The sequence below is a fragment of the Stegodyphus dumicola genome, chromosome X2 (assembly GCF_044657685.1).
Source record: "Stegodyphus dumicola isolate Sdum_Otavi_A_Nest chromosome X2, ASM4465768v1".
Lineage (NCBI taxonomy): Eukaryota > Metazoa > Arthropoda > Arachnida > Araneae > Eresidae > Stegodyphus > Stegodyphus dumicola.
In genome coordinates this window covers 459013-476312 of record NC_140781.1, presented here as the reverse complement: position 1 = coordinate 476312, position 17300 = coordinate 459013, and the positions used below count along the sequence as shown (strand labels likewise).

At 35.0% G+C, this 17300-nt stretch overlaps 1 protein-coding gene across 1 annotated transcript; it reads right to left on the bottom strand.

Annotated features, from left to right (window-relative positions):
- Positions 1-9105: 9105 nt before the first annotated feature.
- LOC146992666 (uncharacterized protein F54H12.2-like) lies at positions 9106-9978 on the bottom strand. The gene has a single exon (XM_085809590.1). It carries the CDS (start codon positions 9976-9978, stop codon positions 9106-9108), a length of 873 nt encoding a protein of 290 aa, XP_085665716.1.
- Positions 9979-17300: the final 7322 nt, after the last annotated feature.

Sequence of the window (17300 nt, the reverse complement as noted above, 5' to 3'; positions counted from 1 at the left end):
AGGCTTATCAAGTCTCGACTCACCACTTTTATTAATGAAAATAACATCATCAAAGACCATCAATTTGGATTTCGCCAGGGATTCTCAACGACTCAGCAGATCGCCCGAATCGTAGAATTCATAGGTGAAAATTTTAATAAAAAGGAAGTAGTCGCTGCTATTTTTATGGATTTAGAGAAAGCCTTCGATAAAGTTTGACATCCCGGTCTTATCATCAAGCTGATTAACTACAATTTCTCACCTGCCATCATCCATCTAATTCCTGATTTTTTAAAGAACAGAACTTTTCAAGTTAAGATTCAAGATAACTATTCCACCACAAGAAAATTTAACGCGGGTTACCACAGGGGTCGGTAATTTTCCCGCTTCTCTATAATTTATATATGAACGATCTTCCTAATATAGAAAATACTTTCACTGCATGCTATGCCGATGACATGGCACTTTTATGTCTCTCACTTAATCCATATCATGCAGGAAATAAACTACAGAATGCCATTAATTACATTTCACCCTGGTTTAAAGGATGGAAAATTAAAATTAAACCCGAAAAATCAAAAGTGATTTACTTTAAGAAAGGAAATATCCCTCAAGACTTGGAAGAAATTACGATGGACGGACAAATCGTGTCAAGTGACCACCAAGCAAAATATCTAGGTGTTTATCTCGATCAGAAGTTAACTTTCAAATTTCATGTTAATTATATCAGAGACAAAGCACAACGTGCCTTAATGAGCATATACTCTCTGATGTGCAAATATTCGAAGTTAAATATCAACGCTAAAAGAACAATCTATCTACAGGCAATCCGACCCATAATTCTATATGCCGCTTGGGCGTGGGCAGCTACTGCACGTTCAAACCGAGCAAGGCTTCAAAGTTTTCAGAGTAAAACTCTCAGATTCCTATCGAACTCTCCGTGGTTCGTTAGGAACACTGTCATTTATAATTCTCTAAAGATTTTACCATTATATACCGAATTACTAAAGATTACATTCAAATTCTACGAAAAGAAGTTATTAAAAACATAGGGGAGTACGACTATCTAATCGCACAGCCGCATAAACGGCCCAAAACTATACATCATAAGTAGTTAGGATTTGAGTATCGCTGCACCCCGGAAGTGCCGTCGCCCTTCAAAAGTACTTGGATGTAGTAGTAGGCGGTAATGTAGGCGAGACTGTTTGTCATATACCTAGTTTTTCTAAAATAGTGTGTTAAATGAAGGATGAGAGGCTTGTAAAAAAAGAAAAAAAAAAGGGAAATGATTTAATTAAAATTCACGAGTTGAATGTAATATGCGCATTTGAAAGGGTTGGTTTCAGTTGAGTGGGCTGGGATAATATTCTGCATTGCTAAATTAGAAACGAAATGGTCGCTTTTCCTTGAGAGAGGTTAGATCAAGGTTAAGATTTTGAGGGGGAGGTGAAAGTAGTATTTGATGTAATACGTGTTTTGAAAGCGTAAACATCCTGTAAGCGCACAAGGCGAGACTTGTGAAACTTTCACTTGATCATTACATTTCGAAGTGGTGAGGTTGGTGCTATCATCCTCCATAAGGATTACAATGGAAGCTCGTAATGGTGAGTAAAACGTAAGGTTTTTTTTTTTTGTGTTATTGTTCTTTTATTGTTAAATACTTTCTGCGATAAATGTTAAGCATAAAATTATAATTAAAATTAGTTTATTTTAGAACGCAAACGTAGATGTGTTGACACGTTGGGGGATGTGCAGCCGTCGGAAGATCTTATTTTAAACCTTGCTCCCGAGGAAGGCGAAACCTCCCGAAAAAAACTCAAAAAAATTAAAATATACATTGGAAAAAATGTTTCAATAGAAACTTGTGACTTCAAAAATGTCAATTATGTTTCATTTGTAAGGGTGTATCCCGAAACCGCCGCCACCCCCAAAAGATTTAATATAAATATGAATTGTATTGATCGTATAATCGAAGCTTTGGGGGTGATTAAGAGCCACTGTATGTAAAATTAAAAAAAAAAAAGATATCAAAATGCTGATTTTGCTGGAAAGCGGTAGTGGAAGTTAGTAAATTAATATGAATTTTATATAATATTGTAAACAAAAAAGTTCCATTATTTATTTATTATTTTTTTCAAATGATGAATTTTATTCAGTTAGCGCAAGCCCACCGAGGCTATTTGCGCACATTAAGAACAACATTCGATGCTTCTCAGAAAGATCCGTATGAGATATTCAGAACGGCACGCCCTGCCATATACAACATTTTAAATACTAGATCGAGTTTAAGACTCAGGATTTTAATATGTTTGAAAATATGTTTTGAGAAACTGGGGAAAGATGAAAAAGAAATTAATCAGTGTTTTTATTTTTGTTCTCATTGCGAAAGGATTTTATCCTCTAACCAAATCTACGAAAGCATTGACAGATGCTTTAAAAAGATTTTAAATTTGATAGATAATTTTGTGCGTAATGGAAGCGGGTGGAAAATAAAAAAGTTAGAGTACCTTGACTTACACGTTGGAAACTATCGGGAAAATCGCGGTGGTTGTAAAAACATCGCTTTACCGACGGGATTAAAAAATAGAAAAGCGTTGTTAAATATCAAATGTGGTGACGACAATTGTTTTTTATATTCTGTTGCCGCAAGTGTTTTTCCGAAATCCACTAGAAATCCTCAGAAGGGTTACTTGTATAAAAAGGATATATCACGTTTTAAATTAGGATCCCTCAAATTTCCCTTAGCGTTAGGCAATGTAAAAATGTTTGAAAACCTGAACGATGTATCCATAAACGTGTATGGATATGAGGAAAATGAAATATTACCTTTGCAATTAAGTGAAAAGCGAAATGCGACAAAAACAGTAGATTTGCTATATTTTCAAAAACATTTCTTTTGTATTCGAAATTTTAATCGTCTATTACACGCAAACGAAAAACGAGTAAATTTTTTTTGTAAAACTTGTTTAAGTGGGTTTCAGAGAAGGGAAACGTTAGAGTATCACAAAACTCTTTGCAATGAAAACAAACCGCAGAAAGTTAGCATTCCTAAAAACACACTTCTTAAATTTACAAATTTAATGAAAATGCATTATCATCCTTTTTGTGTCTTTACCGATTTTGAATGCCTCATGCACAAGATTCAAACTGCGTTTCCTTCTCCGCAACAGAGTCATACTACCCCAATTGAACAGCATATTCCTATTAGTTATACCCTAATAGTTACTGACGTGGAAGACAAGATTATTTTTCATGAATATTTTTGCGGAGAGAATGTAATGGAACATTTTTTCACAACGTTGAGCGAAATCAAATCTAAAATTTTGCAAAAGATGAAAGAGTGTTTACCGATGCAGAAGACGTCGGAAAAAAGTTACGATTCAAATATATGTCATATATGTTTGAATCCTTTCTTAGAAGGCGATGTTCGGGTCAGAGATCACTGCCACTGGAGTGATGGGCATGTGAGAGGTCTTGCACATCGCTCCTGTAATTTGAATTTTAAAGTGTCAAACTACATTCCGGTGGTAATTCATAATTTCAGGAATTATGATAGTCACCTGTTACTAAAACACATGCCGAAAATGTATGCAAATAAAGTTAACATTATTCCGGTGAATTTGGAAAAATTCACCATGTTTACACTAGATGAAATGAAATTTATTGATTCGTTTCAATTTTTAGATGCGTCTTTGGACACTTTGGTGTCGAATTTGAAAACGTCACAACATGAATTTAAATTGTTTAATGCATTTTTTGAGAAAAATCCCCAACGAGAATTGTTATTGCGGAAAGGCGTATTTCCTTACTCATATTTTGCATCAACATCGGTGTTGGATGAAACTTCGCTTCCACCGCAGAGCGCGTTTAATAATGTATTACAAGGAGAAGCAGTTTCCGACGAAGATTATGTACATGCCACACACGTGTTTCATTCGTTTGGATGAAACACTTTTGCCGATTACTTAGAGTTATATCAAAATACAGATGTTATTTTGCTAGCCGAAATATTTTTATCCTTCAGACGCACCGCTCTAAAATATTACCAGTTGGATCCTGTACATTTTATAACGGCTGCCGAATTAACGTGGAATGCCGGACTGAAAGCGTCTAAAATTGAATTAGAGCTTCTAGGAGATGTGAATCAATACATTTGGTTTGAAAACCAAATGCGAGGAGGTATTTGTTTTCTGGGTAGACGTTATGCTCTTGCAAATAATCCTTATATCCCCGAGAGTTATAAACCCGATTTACCACACACCTATATCTTAGCCTTAGACGCAAATAATCTATACGGGTGTGTAATGAGCCAGCACCTGCCATTGGGAGGTTTTTACTGGTTAAAGGAAAATGAGGTGGAGGCGTTTGATATTTTGTCTTGTGTTGAAGACGGTGATGTGGGGTATATTATCGAATCCGATTTGTTATATCCCTCCCATCTGCATGACCAACACAATGATTTACCGCTAGCACCGGAACATTTTGAACTCACTTTTGACATGCTATCGCCTTATGCCAAAACCCTGAGCAAAAAATTTCAGTTAGAGACGACACTTCCATGCAAAAAATTATTACCCAATTTTTTTGAAAAAAAAAAATTACATCGCTCATTATTTAAATCTAAAGTTTTACGTAGAACAGGGTTTAATAATTAAGAAAATTCATAGAATTTTAGCTTTCAAACAACGAGCGTGGCTTAAAGAATACATTGCTTTCAATAATATGAAAAGACAAAATGCGTCTAGCGAATTTGAAAAATCTCTCTTTAAAAAGATGAATAACGCTTTCTATGGAAAAACCTGTCAAAATGTTAGGAAACGTATTCGCGTACAGGGCGTTTTTAGTGAGGAACAATGCCAAAAAAATTAAACAGTCCTCTGCTAAAATATTTTGAAATAATTAATGAAAATTTTTCAGTTTTCAAAATGAAAAATCCAAATTTGTGTCTAGATAAACCGATTTATACAGGTTTCAGCGTTTTAGAATTAGCGAAGTTGCACATGTATAAATTATTCTATTCCCATTTTAAACACTTTTACAAAGAAAAATGCGAGTTGTTATACACAGATACAGATTCTTTGTATCTCTATATAACAACTGAAGATGTATATAGTGATTTAAAAACAAATTTTTTAAATATTTTGGATTGCAGTAATTTCGAACCCAATCATATAATGTTTAATGAAGAGAACCGTGGAAAACTGGGATTTCTAAAAAGTGAGACACTCACCCCCATATCGGAATTTGTGGGTTTGAAATGCAAAATGTACGCATTTCGTTTCGGTGATACTGTTAAAAAGACCGTGAAAGGAATCAAAAGGAGCGCACTCAAAAACATTGGATTTGAAACGTATAAAAACGTTTTCGAAAATGCTATCCTGATTAGGAATTCTCAATATTCAATCATTTCAAAAAAGCACGAACTGCAAACGATTTTTCAAAATAAAGCTAGCCTCTCGGGATATTATGACAAAAAATATTTGTTAGATGATGGAATTCAATCATTGTCTTATGGTCACTATAACACGCGTGAAGAAGACATGAATTAAAAAAAAATGATGGAACTTTTTTGTAACATTTTATTGTAGAGTGTGACATTGTATTTTTGCAACTTATATTTTTTTATGCTAATGATCGACAAAAAACAAAAATGTGTTTCCCTCCCATAGAATACCCAGAAGATATGGCTTTATTTCAACCAATTTCTTTGCAAGATATGTGTATTCAAACTATTTTATCTTCGATATTATGTATAGCTGAACTGTATATTCCTCGTATGATTTTAAGAGATATAATAGAGAAAGGTCGATTCTGGATTGATTTTGAAAGTAGTTTCTCCTTAGAGAACAGAGATGTATTTTGGGATGAAAGTTTAACTCTCTATGAAAGAATTCGATTTAATAAGTGGTTTTCTAAACAATTTATTGCCTGGTTTTTCTTTGATGATGATGTTATATTTCTTTTACACCTAAAGATTGCACATATCACATTTGTAAAACATGTAATTGTTCAAAATAATGAGTCTAATATTTATTTGAAAAGCTGCAACAAATGTTTAGAATTGTGGTTACGATGTCAAACAGACACTACCAGAACGAAATGTAAAATTTTCAGAAAATTCAATCATTTCTTATGTTATAATGAAAGGGATACCCTTTCTTATATGCGAAATGAAGATAACTGGTGTGAGATATGTAAGCAAAGTCCTCTGTATTTCATTTGCGACGAGAATTCATGTTGAATTTCTTTTGGAAACTTGATACACGAATGTCCCCGAATTAACCATGATCACTGTTATAATAATTGCTATGGAGGTTATGTAGAAAACTTTTCTTTTAACTGTCGAATATGAACAAAAATACTGATACATTATGGCAATATTCTGATTAATCATTTTTATTTTATAAACACCCTGAAATTTTTGTTGATATATAATGATTCCATTTATGTTTGTAACAATGTGAAATGTACTTTTTGTTTTATTTGATTACTTATTGTATTATCAATATAACATCTCACATGGTGTAATGAAGATAATGGGTTAGTTTCTATATAAATTTACAACGAAAAATCGTTTTGATTTCTTTAAATGTTCATTTTAATTTCTGATACTTAATATGCGGAATGAAGATAATTGGTGTGAGATATGTAAGCAAAGTTCTCTGTATTTCATTTGCGACAGGAATTTATGTTGCATTTCTTTTGTAAACTTGATACACGAATGTCTCGCGAATTAACCATGATGACTGTTATAATAATTGTTATGGAGGTTATGTAGAAAATTTTTCTTTTAACTGTCGAATATGAATAAAAATACTGACACATTAAGGCAATATTCTGATTTATCATTTTTATTTTATAAACACCCCCTCCATGTATGTTTCGACGAAAAAGAGGGGGGAGGGAAAGAAATTTTTGTTGATATTTAATGATTCCATTTATGTTTGTAATAATGTGAAATGTACTTTTTGTTTCATTTGATTACTTATTGTATTATCAATATAACATCTCACATGGTATAATGAAAATAATGGGTTAGTTCCCATATTGGATTTACATCGAAAAATCGTTTTGATTTTTTTTAAATGTTCATTTTAATTTTTGATACCTTTATATATTTTACAACAGTAATATGTTTTTTGTTTCATTTGATTTTTTCATTGTATCATGCATACAAGAATGATTATTTTGTATTAAGCTTCTGTAATCCTTTAGAAAAAAAATAAAAAAATGGACCTTATCCAAGAGGTCCGGTTTTAGTATCTTCTTGGAGGAATTTACATTTTATTAATTTCTTCAAGGCAGATGCTTTTACCGGAAAACAAAACAGTGGAATAGAAAAAGGCAGCTCATAAATAAGTGTAAAAATGTATTATTTATCTATATATCTGATATTTTTTTTTCAGAGACAAAAAAAAATTGCATTTGAAAGAAAAAAATCCTTTTTATTGATCAAATTGTTTGTGTTACACACAAGTGCGATGTAATTCTCGCACAATAGCATCATCATTCAGAATAACAAAGTAAGCAATTTTAATTACATAGCTTTCATCTCTTATACATTCACTTTCATATTCAGTTTTTTTCGAAGAAACACAATCCAACATGCTATTATATAATTTACTACATGCCGAAAAAAGAGCTATTTGTTCATTTTGAATGTATAAGTAGCAATATCCATATTGTTGTTGTGGTTGATGGTCAGCTTTATGAATATGCTTGACCACTTCGGCATTCTTCAAAATTTTCAGGTAATGACGATTTCCTTTCCCGCTAGTGTTTTCATCGTAAAGAGCATTACGAATGCAGTCGCTTAGGTTTTTAAAGAAAAAATGATTAATTTTTTCAACGTGTACTTCTTCAACAGGACTGTTTTCGGAGTTTCCAGTGTGCAAATAGCCGTAACGTTCCATCGTCGACTTCTGAAGCGTTAGTGATGTTTTGCAGGAATAACACGCATATTTATCAAAGACACACAATTTTGTTTCTTGGCATGAAAAGCATGACAACAGCGGCGACGTTTGAATTTTTTTTTAAAAAATTCCCTAATAAAAATTTCATTTTTTTTCTTATCTTTCGTGCAGAGGTCCTTCAAAGAGTACCCTCTTACCATACAAAATAAAAAATAAAGAGCAAATTTTCCGCAGGATGTACTGGTATCATCTTGAAAGCATATTTTATTATAAAATGTTTTGTTAGCGTTGGTCATTAAAAAGTTTAAAATATTTTTGTTAGATGGAGCAAGACCATAACTGTCGAAGTAATATGCCGTGCTGTTTTTCTTAAAATATATCGAAATCCAGTGGCTCCCAGGTAAAGTATGCGGATCCGAATTCACTATAAATGAGGAGTAATGTCTCTTTCGTAAGGGTATGAAATCGGAAGGATATACACCTCCAAATGTTTTTTTGATTCGACCGTCGCCACAGGCATATTGACACAGAGTTAAAGTATCCATTACCGCCTTTGTTCGAAATGAATATTTCTGTATATGCTTTTAAACACTTCTTCGTACACTTGATGTTTCTTTGATGGGAAAATTTCAATAATTTTTTCGGCAAAAGCGAGAAAGAATGCAATGCGCAGGTTCGCTATTTTATTGGAAAACATCATATCGCCTATACTTCGAATTACCTCCTCGCCTGCACCCGCCTCCTTAGCTAGTTCGATAATTTCATTTCCGTATATTTGCAAAACTTCGTCCATGATTTTTAATAATCTGTCGTGACTCCGCGTGACTTGTCTATTTCAATTATGTTCCTGTATTCAGCATAGACTATCAGGGTAACTGTTTCTGGCAAGGCCGCTGCAAATTTGATATCAATGGCTATGTTTCCGCTCTTATTTATGCTTACGTGGCTTTCATTAGATGCCATATCTGGAGTCAAATCAACGGCATATAATGTATACCCATCTTTGTATTCATCAAAGGAGATATTAATGTTGGGGCTTGAATGATATCGATTTAAATCTGTAAAGATGCTTAAATAACTTCGCCCATAAAATGTTTTTTTCGAAATTGGGCTGATAGGGTTTGGAAGGTATCATCTGTCCCCCATTTAATATGCATAGGTAGTTTAGGTTATAGTGATGAAATTTAAAAGGATTTCTGTTGATGCTTCCATTCTAGGCGGCATTAGATACAAAACCTAGAATGAGACGTGTGGGTAGCTGACCAATAAAAGCGTTTGCTATAGTTGTCGATTGCAAACCGCTCGATATTGCAAAACTTTTTATGTCAATCCTACGAATGGGCATCTTAATAACTCCTTTTTCTAAAGCCTTTTCGTGTGCTATTAGGATGGAGGGAGCCACGCTGACTTTTCTCACGTATAGTTTTGCTAGCTGAATTCTAATTTTATAATTGTCGTTTGCCGACATCAAAGTGAAAACATCTTTATGCCTTTCCAGTTTAATGCGTACATTAACCCCGTTGACTAATAGTTTCGGTTGAGTGGCCAAATCGAAGTGCAATGGTCCCACGAGGTCGAGGCTTTGGCTAAGCTTGCAACGATTTGCACGCGTTGTATAACCTTCGTTTTCGTCTCCCACAACATCATGCTTAGATGCAGTATCTTTTGCAAATAAGCCAGCACTCAGTAGATTATCTTGACCTGATTTGGAATAGAACAACAAACTTTCCAAAAGGGCTCTATAAGAATAATTCACTTGTGACGAAACCTGTTTATCATTTAAAAATATTGAACAGTCGGAAAACAATGTGTTTAAAATATAATTAACAGGTGCCACCCCGTCGGCGTCGGTGAGATTGGTATCGTTTTTTTTCGTTGTTTTAAGTCGTGTGTGTAGTATCGTATGCGCCAAATCCAAATAGTGTTCACCATTACCGCTAATGTAAAATTCTATGGGCGTCTTATCAGACAATGAAGATACGGGGTGGATTTCCACGAAGGAAGAGGAATCGATGCCCAGTTGTACGGCAACACCATTAAAGAGATCCAATTCGCTCTTAAGGCATATAACCCCCTGAGTTTCCATTACTATTAATCTTTATGTAAAAATATCTGCTTTTGTCTTACAACGCTTGCTCTTTGATTGACGATTTTTCCTCTTGCGCTTTCTTTTTATACCTTCTCCCCTCTGTAATTTTTCAAAAATATCACTTTTTATTTTATTAGAGGTCTCACGTAACCTGCTCCGAGCAGAGTCCTTAAATGACGATCCCGCTGCAACATCTGACAAGACGTTCTTTCCTGTTTGCATCAACTGTTTGCCCAAATAACGACCGGCTCTAAGTGCCAACGGCGTAATGTATCGGCGCAAATCTCCAAAAAACCCATAACCTCGTTGGTGAGGTATACCTTGAAAGTAAACACCACCGCCACCACCAACTTGAGCACAATAATAGGATTCGCACTCTTTCTCATTTAAGTGCATTTCTCTAAGGATGTTTTAAGAAAGTGAGAGGAAAGCTTGAAAAATCTTCAATTTATATAGTTTTCTTACGGCGAAAAGACAGGACTACAAATGTTTTTCCTCCCGTAAAGGTAATTTTTTTCCCGCTACTCGTTCTCAGTTCTATTTCTATCGTTTCCACATAGTGCTTTCGCAAAGGAAAATATATAGTTTTTTCATAATGCTTCACAATTTGATCATTTTTTTCATTCACGCAGGGAATAACCCTTAGCAGCGGAACATGCACATCTCCAACGTGATGTGATTCGATTAAATCGCTGTACACAAAAAGTTCTGTAATGCCCCCGTCCAGTTCTAAAGGATAGTCGCTTATATATTTTCCGCTCTTGAAATGGGTGTTGACGAATCCCAGCATGTCTGCCAGCCCTTTCCCAAATGCCAGCTCCGATTCTGGAGGAACTTCTAAAAACACTTTTGAATTCGCTAATTGTCTTAAATGTACGTGTTGAAATTCGCGAAATAAAGTTTCCGGTGATTTATATACGCCTGCGCTGACATGCAAATGTAAAGTTTCTTTTTCAGTCATAGTTACTTCGGGATATCCTTTAATTATAAGTTCCACAGCTTCCCCCTCCTCCACAGTTAGGGGCAAAAGCACAGGAAACTTTCGCGTTTGCGAAATTATAAGGTTTTTGCGGACGCCGAGTATCCTTAAAAGGGAGGATGCTCTTTCTTGAGTAATATGCAGCTCCGTGTTTTCTGACACCTTTATTTCTAGTTGGGACTTCGTCTGATCGTAGGTGAAAGTGACAAAATTTTCCAATTTAAGATCTTGGATATTTTTTGCTACGTCGCCAAAGAGACCCCTAGATACATCTGCTTTTATTAAGGTTAACAGAATCAAATGCAGTTTCGTGCTAGAAGGGCTCCTATTTATGATTGAAAATAACTGATCTTTATTTTCAGCTATTGATCTGAATCTCATCACTTGAGATTTTTTAATAATAGTAGCTTCATCTGGTAAGTAAAACATCTGTAACATTTTAGGAGCTTTTCTTTTAGAAATGTGTACTTCGAAACCATTTGCAAGAACCCAGCGAATACTCCTCCCTTCATGTTCTAGAACGAATTTCACAGCGTCCTCTCTACCGAGAATGGTACTAATTTTATCATTCAGTTTTGATAAAAATTCCTCTAGAGAAACATCTGCGTTTACCGAAACTAAAACGCCATAATTAAATGATAAAGTATGGCGTGAAAATTTAATAGGAATGCTTTTCTCCACATTCCTAGTTATTACATAGTCATTATTATACTCTCCCTCATTATACCAATTTCGTGGAATAAAAATTTCAGTTAGACCTACTTCCCAAGAATCGTTCAATAACAGAGGAGAGGCGAGTTTTGTTCGATAAGATGATTGATTGTTTAGAGGGAAATACTGCATGCTCGCATTGCCGGGTAGAGTAACGTAGAATTCGTCTGTCATTTCATCCATGACGCTTTCACCCACGAATTAAACCGTCGATCAAAGCCTTTCCACTTGACGAAATATTCTTTCTTAGCACCGACACCTCTCGTTTGCAGAATTTTTTCCACTCTCCAGAAATCGTGAGAACTCTTTAATACTTTTTGTAACTCTTGTTCGTAAAACCTTCCTTTCAGAACTGTTCCTTTTAAATCTTTAAGCAGATATGTCGGAGGACTCGAAGGATATCTCTTATATATGACAAAAACCTCATCCGTCCAACTGGGCAAATAACCTTTGCGAAATGCTCGCCTTGTTTTAGAAATCCTCACCTGGTCATTTACCTCAAATTTGTATCTCGGTTTTATGCTATAGCCATACAGTTTTTCAAAAATTTCACTTTCTAGTTCCGGCTTCACGTCGGCAGGTGCATAACCAGTACTACGATGAATACTCAAATTATAGCTTTTCAAAACTGATTTCAAGACATGCACATACCTGTAGGAATTGGTGTAAGTAAATATTCGATAGAGTTTAGATTTTAGCGTTCGATTAAATCGCTCTACAACACTCGCCTTGTATTCGCTGTTAGAGGCATAATGATGTATTCCATGTCTTCTAAAATAGTCACGAACTTTTTTATTAAAAAATTCTTTTCCCTCATCTGTTTGTAAATTCACCACAAAATTTGTCTCCTTAAATAGCTTCTTAAATCCTTCGAGTACAGAATCTGCACTCTTCGATTTTAAAGGAATGGCATACCCGCGTTTAGAAAACACATCAATTGCTGTTAATAAATATTTTACACCATCGTTATATTTAGAGAGCTTAGACAAATCAATCAAATCGCATTGCATTAATTCTCCAATGCCGAAAGACAACACCTTCTGTCGTTTGAAATTAAAGCGAACTGGTTTATGTAACATATAAGCATCCTGTTTCATTAACCATCGACGCGTCGTTTTCAACGGAAGTTGTGCGGCACGAGCCAATCTTACCACTCCGCCATACGAAGCGGGGTTTTCTACATCGTAATAGATATTTTCTAAAATTGCGTCGGCATCGTTTAAAGCTCCTCCCATTCCTCTTTATAAGGTGCTTGACTTTGGGATCTCCCTCTTCTTTCCTGCTGTACTTTATATCTCTGCTGTTTTCTTTTTGTTTGATGATCGAAGTCTTTCACATTTGATGGGGGCCATCGAAAGACATTTTCCTCGCCGCTCGAGGATTTATTTTCTGTGAGGGGGTAGTGCGATGAGGCATCTCTCATGCGAGACAACACATTCTGATTCCCTATCCATGAGCGCGGTATATTAATTTCTTCGATAGCCTTTAGAAATACATCGAAATGCCTTGGCTCTTGAGCATTTTTTATATTTCTCATTAGGTAATTAAAGAAATCCACCATACTGGATCCCTGAATCGTTTTACCGTCAAGAATCATTTCTCCGCGATCGTTCCATGAATAAAGCCTCGATTTTAATTTTTCGGCGACCAGAGGCACCAATCTAGAAAATTTCTGCGGTTTTGATAGAATAATATCCCTAATAACAGGATCTTCCACTTGCTGGAATCCCTTCTCTTCTTTGGTTTCTTTCGCTTCATTCGCAAGGCTCACACGTATAGGTTCTGGTGGTGCGTGCACTGTTCTGTGATACCGCGTGATTAGTTGCCCCAACAACTTTGCTTTCATGTCGTCGGGTAATTTTGCTCTTTCTAATAACGTGTCTATGTCATCTTCCAATCTCAATTCTGGCTTCTGAAGATGATAAGACGATACCAATTCTTCGGGTATGAGAGCCACTCTTTTGGCCATTGTAGCCCAAAATTGGGATTAAGAATTTTTTTACAGTCGTTTGCTAATAACTGGTCCTAAAATACCACCCAAGGCAGATATTATTGCCGGAGCAATCAATGGTAAAAAGCCTCCCGATTGGTTGACTAAAATTTTTTTTTTCTTTTGTATACTTTCGTGTTTTTTAGATAGCAACCTTAATAGATTCTTATATTTTTTCAGCTTACGTACATTAACGGGGATATTTCCATTCAAAATATTTAAACAAACTTCGCAGAGAGATAAAATTTGATCCTTATTTGCAGTCTGTAACAAAGCACGTTTCTGCGATGGGTGGGAATGAGCTAATATTCGCAAGAAATGATACTGCTTTTTCAAATTCTTCTTCGTCATTTCGGACGAAATAACCACAGTATTCCGTCTTTATCTGGAAACAGATTTTCGCGCATCCGATACTCCTCCGATGTTTGAGGGTGTAAGTCAATAACTAAATAACCAAAGGGTTTCGTTGTTGCTTTTATATAAGCATCCGTCAAAAAATGCCAGTTCTGAGGATATAACTGTCGTCCTAAGCAACTAACTTGGGAGACATCTCTTGCATTTTTAAACAAAATGATATAATGCGCATTAAGACTAATGTCGCGCATAACCTTTAAACGAGGGAATAAGTTTTGTAATATCACTATGACGCTGACTTCACAATGGTGTGAGGCGGCAGCAAAAAGATCGGCAATTTTCTCATTTAGTCGATGCATCAGGTCATCGACCACTATCAAATCCCCTTTTTCGTATCTATCCGGAAGACCTTGAATGAATTCAATGTCTGGTTCTTCCCAAAACCAAGGTGCGGAATACGAATAACACCATTTTACTTTTCTGATAGGGGCTTCATATATTCGATTTCGTATCATTTCGCGTACCAACGAAGTTTTACCTGATTGACTCGGGCCAATAACCAAACAGGAACTTGGATGTTTGAATTTTAACATCGCTGATAAATTCCTTTTTTTTTTTTTTTTTTTTTCTTTAACAAAAATATATTTACATTCATCCAACCGTTTCCGATATCCGAGGACTCAAATGTCTATACATTTTGTCTGCAAAAACTGCATAGTTTCATAAATTCCCCCCTCATCATTTGTACGCCAATTATATCGGCTTTCAACATATCGATATCTTTCCAAAAATAACGTATATCATAAACTGTTTTATTCTCTTTTACACATACATGCAAAAACAATTTTCGACCAATATAAACTGATTCCTTACAAGTAGAATTTCTTAAATCCACTTTCCCTTCACCCCATTTACAATTCCTCATTAATTCTCCGAAAAATATTCCTACGACGACTATTGTTATTGCCAAAAATAAAACGAAATTTATAATAAAAATACTCCATTTTGTTGCACTCATCTTGCATCTACTACTCTTAATTCTCACTTTCAACTCCCTTTTTATACTAAATATTTCCAAAAAGAAAAAAAAAAAAAAAAAGAAAAGAAAAGAAAAAGAAAAACGAAAATGCACAAGCGAACTCAAGACAACGAACCCAATGAATGACCTGACATTTTATGGGTTACTGCTGGTCGTCTCCGACCCCCTGCCGTCCAAAGAAGGTTAAAAAAACTACCAAAAGAAAAGAAGAAGATACTACTTTTAAGAAAATCGAAGGCGTTTTATGAATGGTGTACGAGGGGGACAAGCATTCACAACGTCGCTGCTGTCCTTCACTTACACCATCCAAAAAAACGTTAAAAATACTACAAAAAAGCACTCACAGCTGGTGGCTATCAAACAAAAGAAACCTACCGAACGACAACAAACATGTTCCAAAAGTCAACAACCGAGAGGTCAGTCTCTAACTAAAGCAATCCCATTTTAGAAAAACATGGTATATGACAAACAGTCTCGCCTACACTACCGCCTACTACTACATCCAAGTACTTTTGAAGGACGACGGCACTTCCGGGGTGCAGGGATACTCAAATCCTAACTACTATCATAATGTTAGATGGTAGTTCTTGTATATATTTTATTTTCAACTATTTAATCAAGATTTTGTTCCATCTTTATCATCATTTTCATCTTACCACGGACTTTGCCCACTACCAAGGCTGCTGACTTTATCATCATTAAATTCGTATATCACGTGACAGTCTACTTCCCTATGAGTATTAAGATATAGGTACTTTCGCCTCGGACGAAAGCAAAAAAAAAAAAAAAATCTGGGACTTGTATATATTATTTTCCAATATTACTGTACGATACTGTGTCAAATCTACGATAATGTGTAAAAGATATGTCAAAATTATTAGTTGCTATTATAGCTTATCCAACGAAGACTTCATCTGTGGCCGATGTATGGCGTCACCCATGATCAACTTCTTCACTACTGAAGTCTTTGCACTTTTATTACAAGTGCACAGGACTTTTCCAGTTTATGGAATTTAACCAACTGTTACAGGTTCTTAGGGGATTGATAAACATGTTGTGGTAAAGGCCTTCGTGTCGAACACCACTTAACGAATGATGATCTCCGATCTCACCGACAAAACGTTTCTTCTTTTACTTTTTGTAATAATTTAGACTCAGAATTTTGCACTTTTTCTTTGGGAGGGGGTGGACTCAAAATAACTAACCTATTAATTTAATTTACTTACGGGAGAATATATTTTCTTTTCCTTCAAAGTTTTAAGAAAATTATAACGATATTCGTTTTATGGACTCTTGATAAACGTGACCTTCGAACTTCGATGCCGGCTTCGAACTTTGGCGCTTCGGAGACAGATATTTCGCTCATGGGCAGCCGAGCAACTTTTGGTGCGAAGAAGTTTTCCTTCTTAACCAAGGAGGTTAGAATAGCCTCCTCCTTGTTCTATTCTAACCACCTTGTTTTTAACAATACATATTCTTTGCCAGTACCTTTGAGAGTAAAGTCATTCAATCTTTTTTCCAGTCCCTTGAGAAAGCGTTTAAACCAGATGAGCTAAAATTGGAAATTATTTTGAATATTCTGGGTGAGAGCGAATAATTGAATAGTTTATTTGACTGAAGAAGACATGCGCAATTATGATAAGCTTAGAACAATAGTGTTGAAAGAATTTCAGACAACGCCACGAGAGTGTTATACAGTTTTCAAAAAGCGCAAAAATTACATTCAGAAAGCTATGTTTAATTTGCGTCAAGATGAAATGCTACAGTTGAGTATTATTGTCAGATGCGCTAAGTGAGTGATTTTAAATTATTATGTTAATTAATTGTATCAGATGAAATATTCGGTTTATTTGATTGCGAATTGATGACACATATTGCAATTAAACAAGGAGAATCATATTTTAAACCGCAAAAGCTAGGTCGAAATTGTAAAATTTATTTAACTTCAAAGGCTAAATGTAAAAGTGAATATAATGTATCTCTGAAACCTTCTAGTGGAAACGAAATTCTAGATTCTCACTCAAAATTAATATTTCTGAATTCTCTATAAAGGCAAAAAAAATTATCTTACCTTTTCTATCTTCCGGATGGCCAAGGAAACATCCATTCTCATCGCTGAACTATCTAAATTCCAAGATTCTTCAAAATATTGACACTTAAGACTTGTGTGAAACATAAATAGATTATATTTATACACAATTAACAGATTACGTTTAGATGAGCATTACGCTCTTTCCTTCATACAA

Excerpts from the sequence above, each read along its gene's own strand:
- LOC146992666 (XM_085809590.1), bottom strand. The coding sequence starts at position 9,978 with ATGGAAACTCAGGGGGTTATATGCCTTAAGAGCGAATTGGATCTCTTT.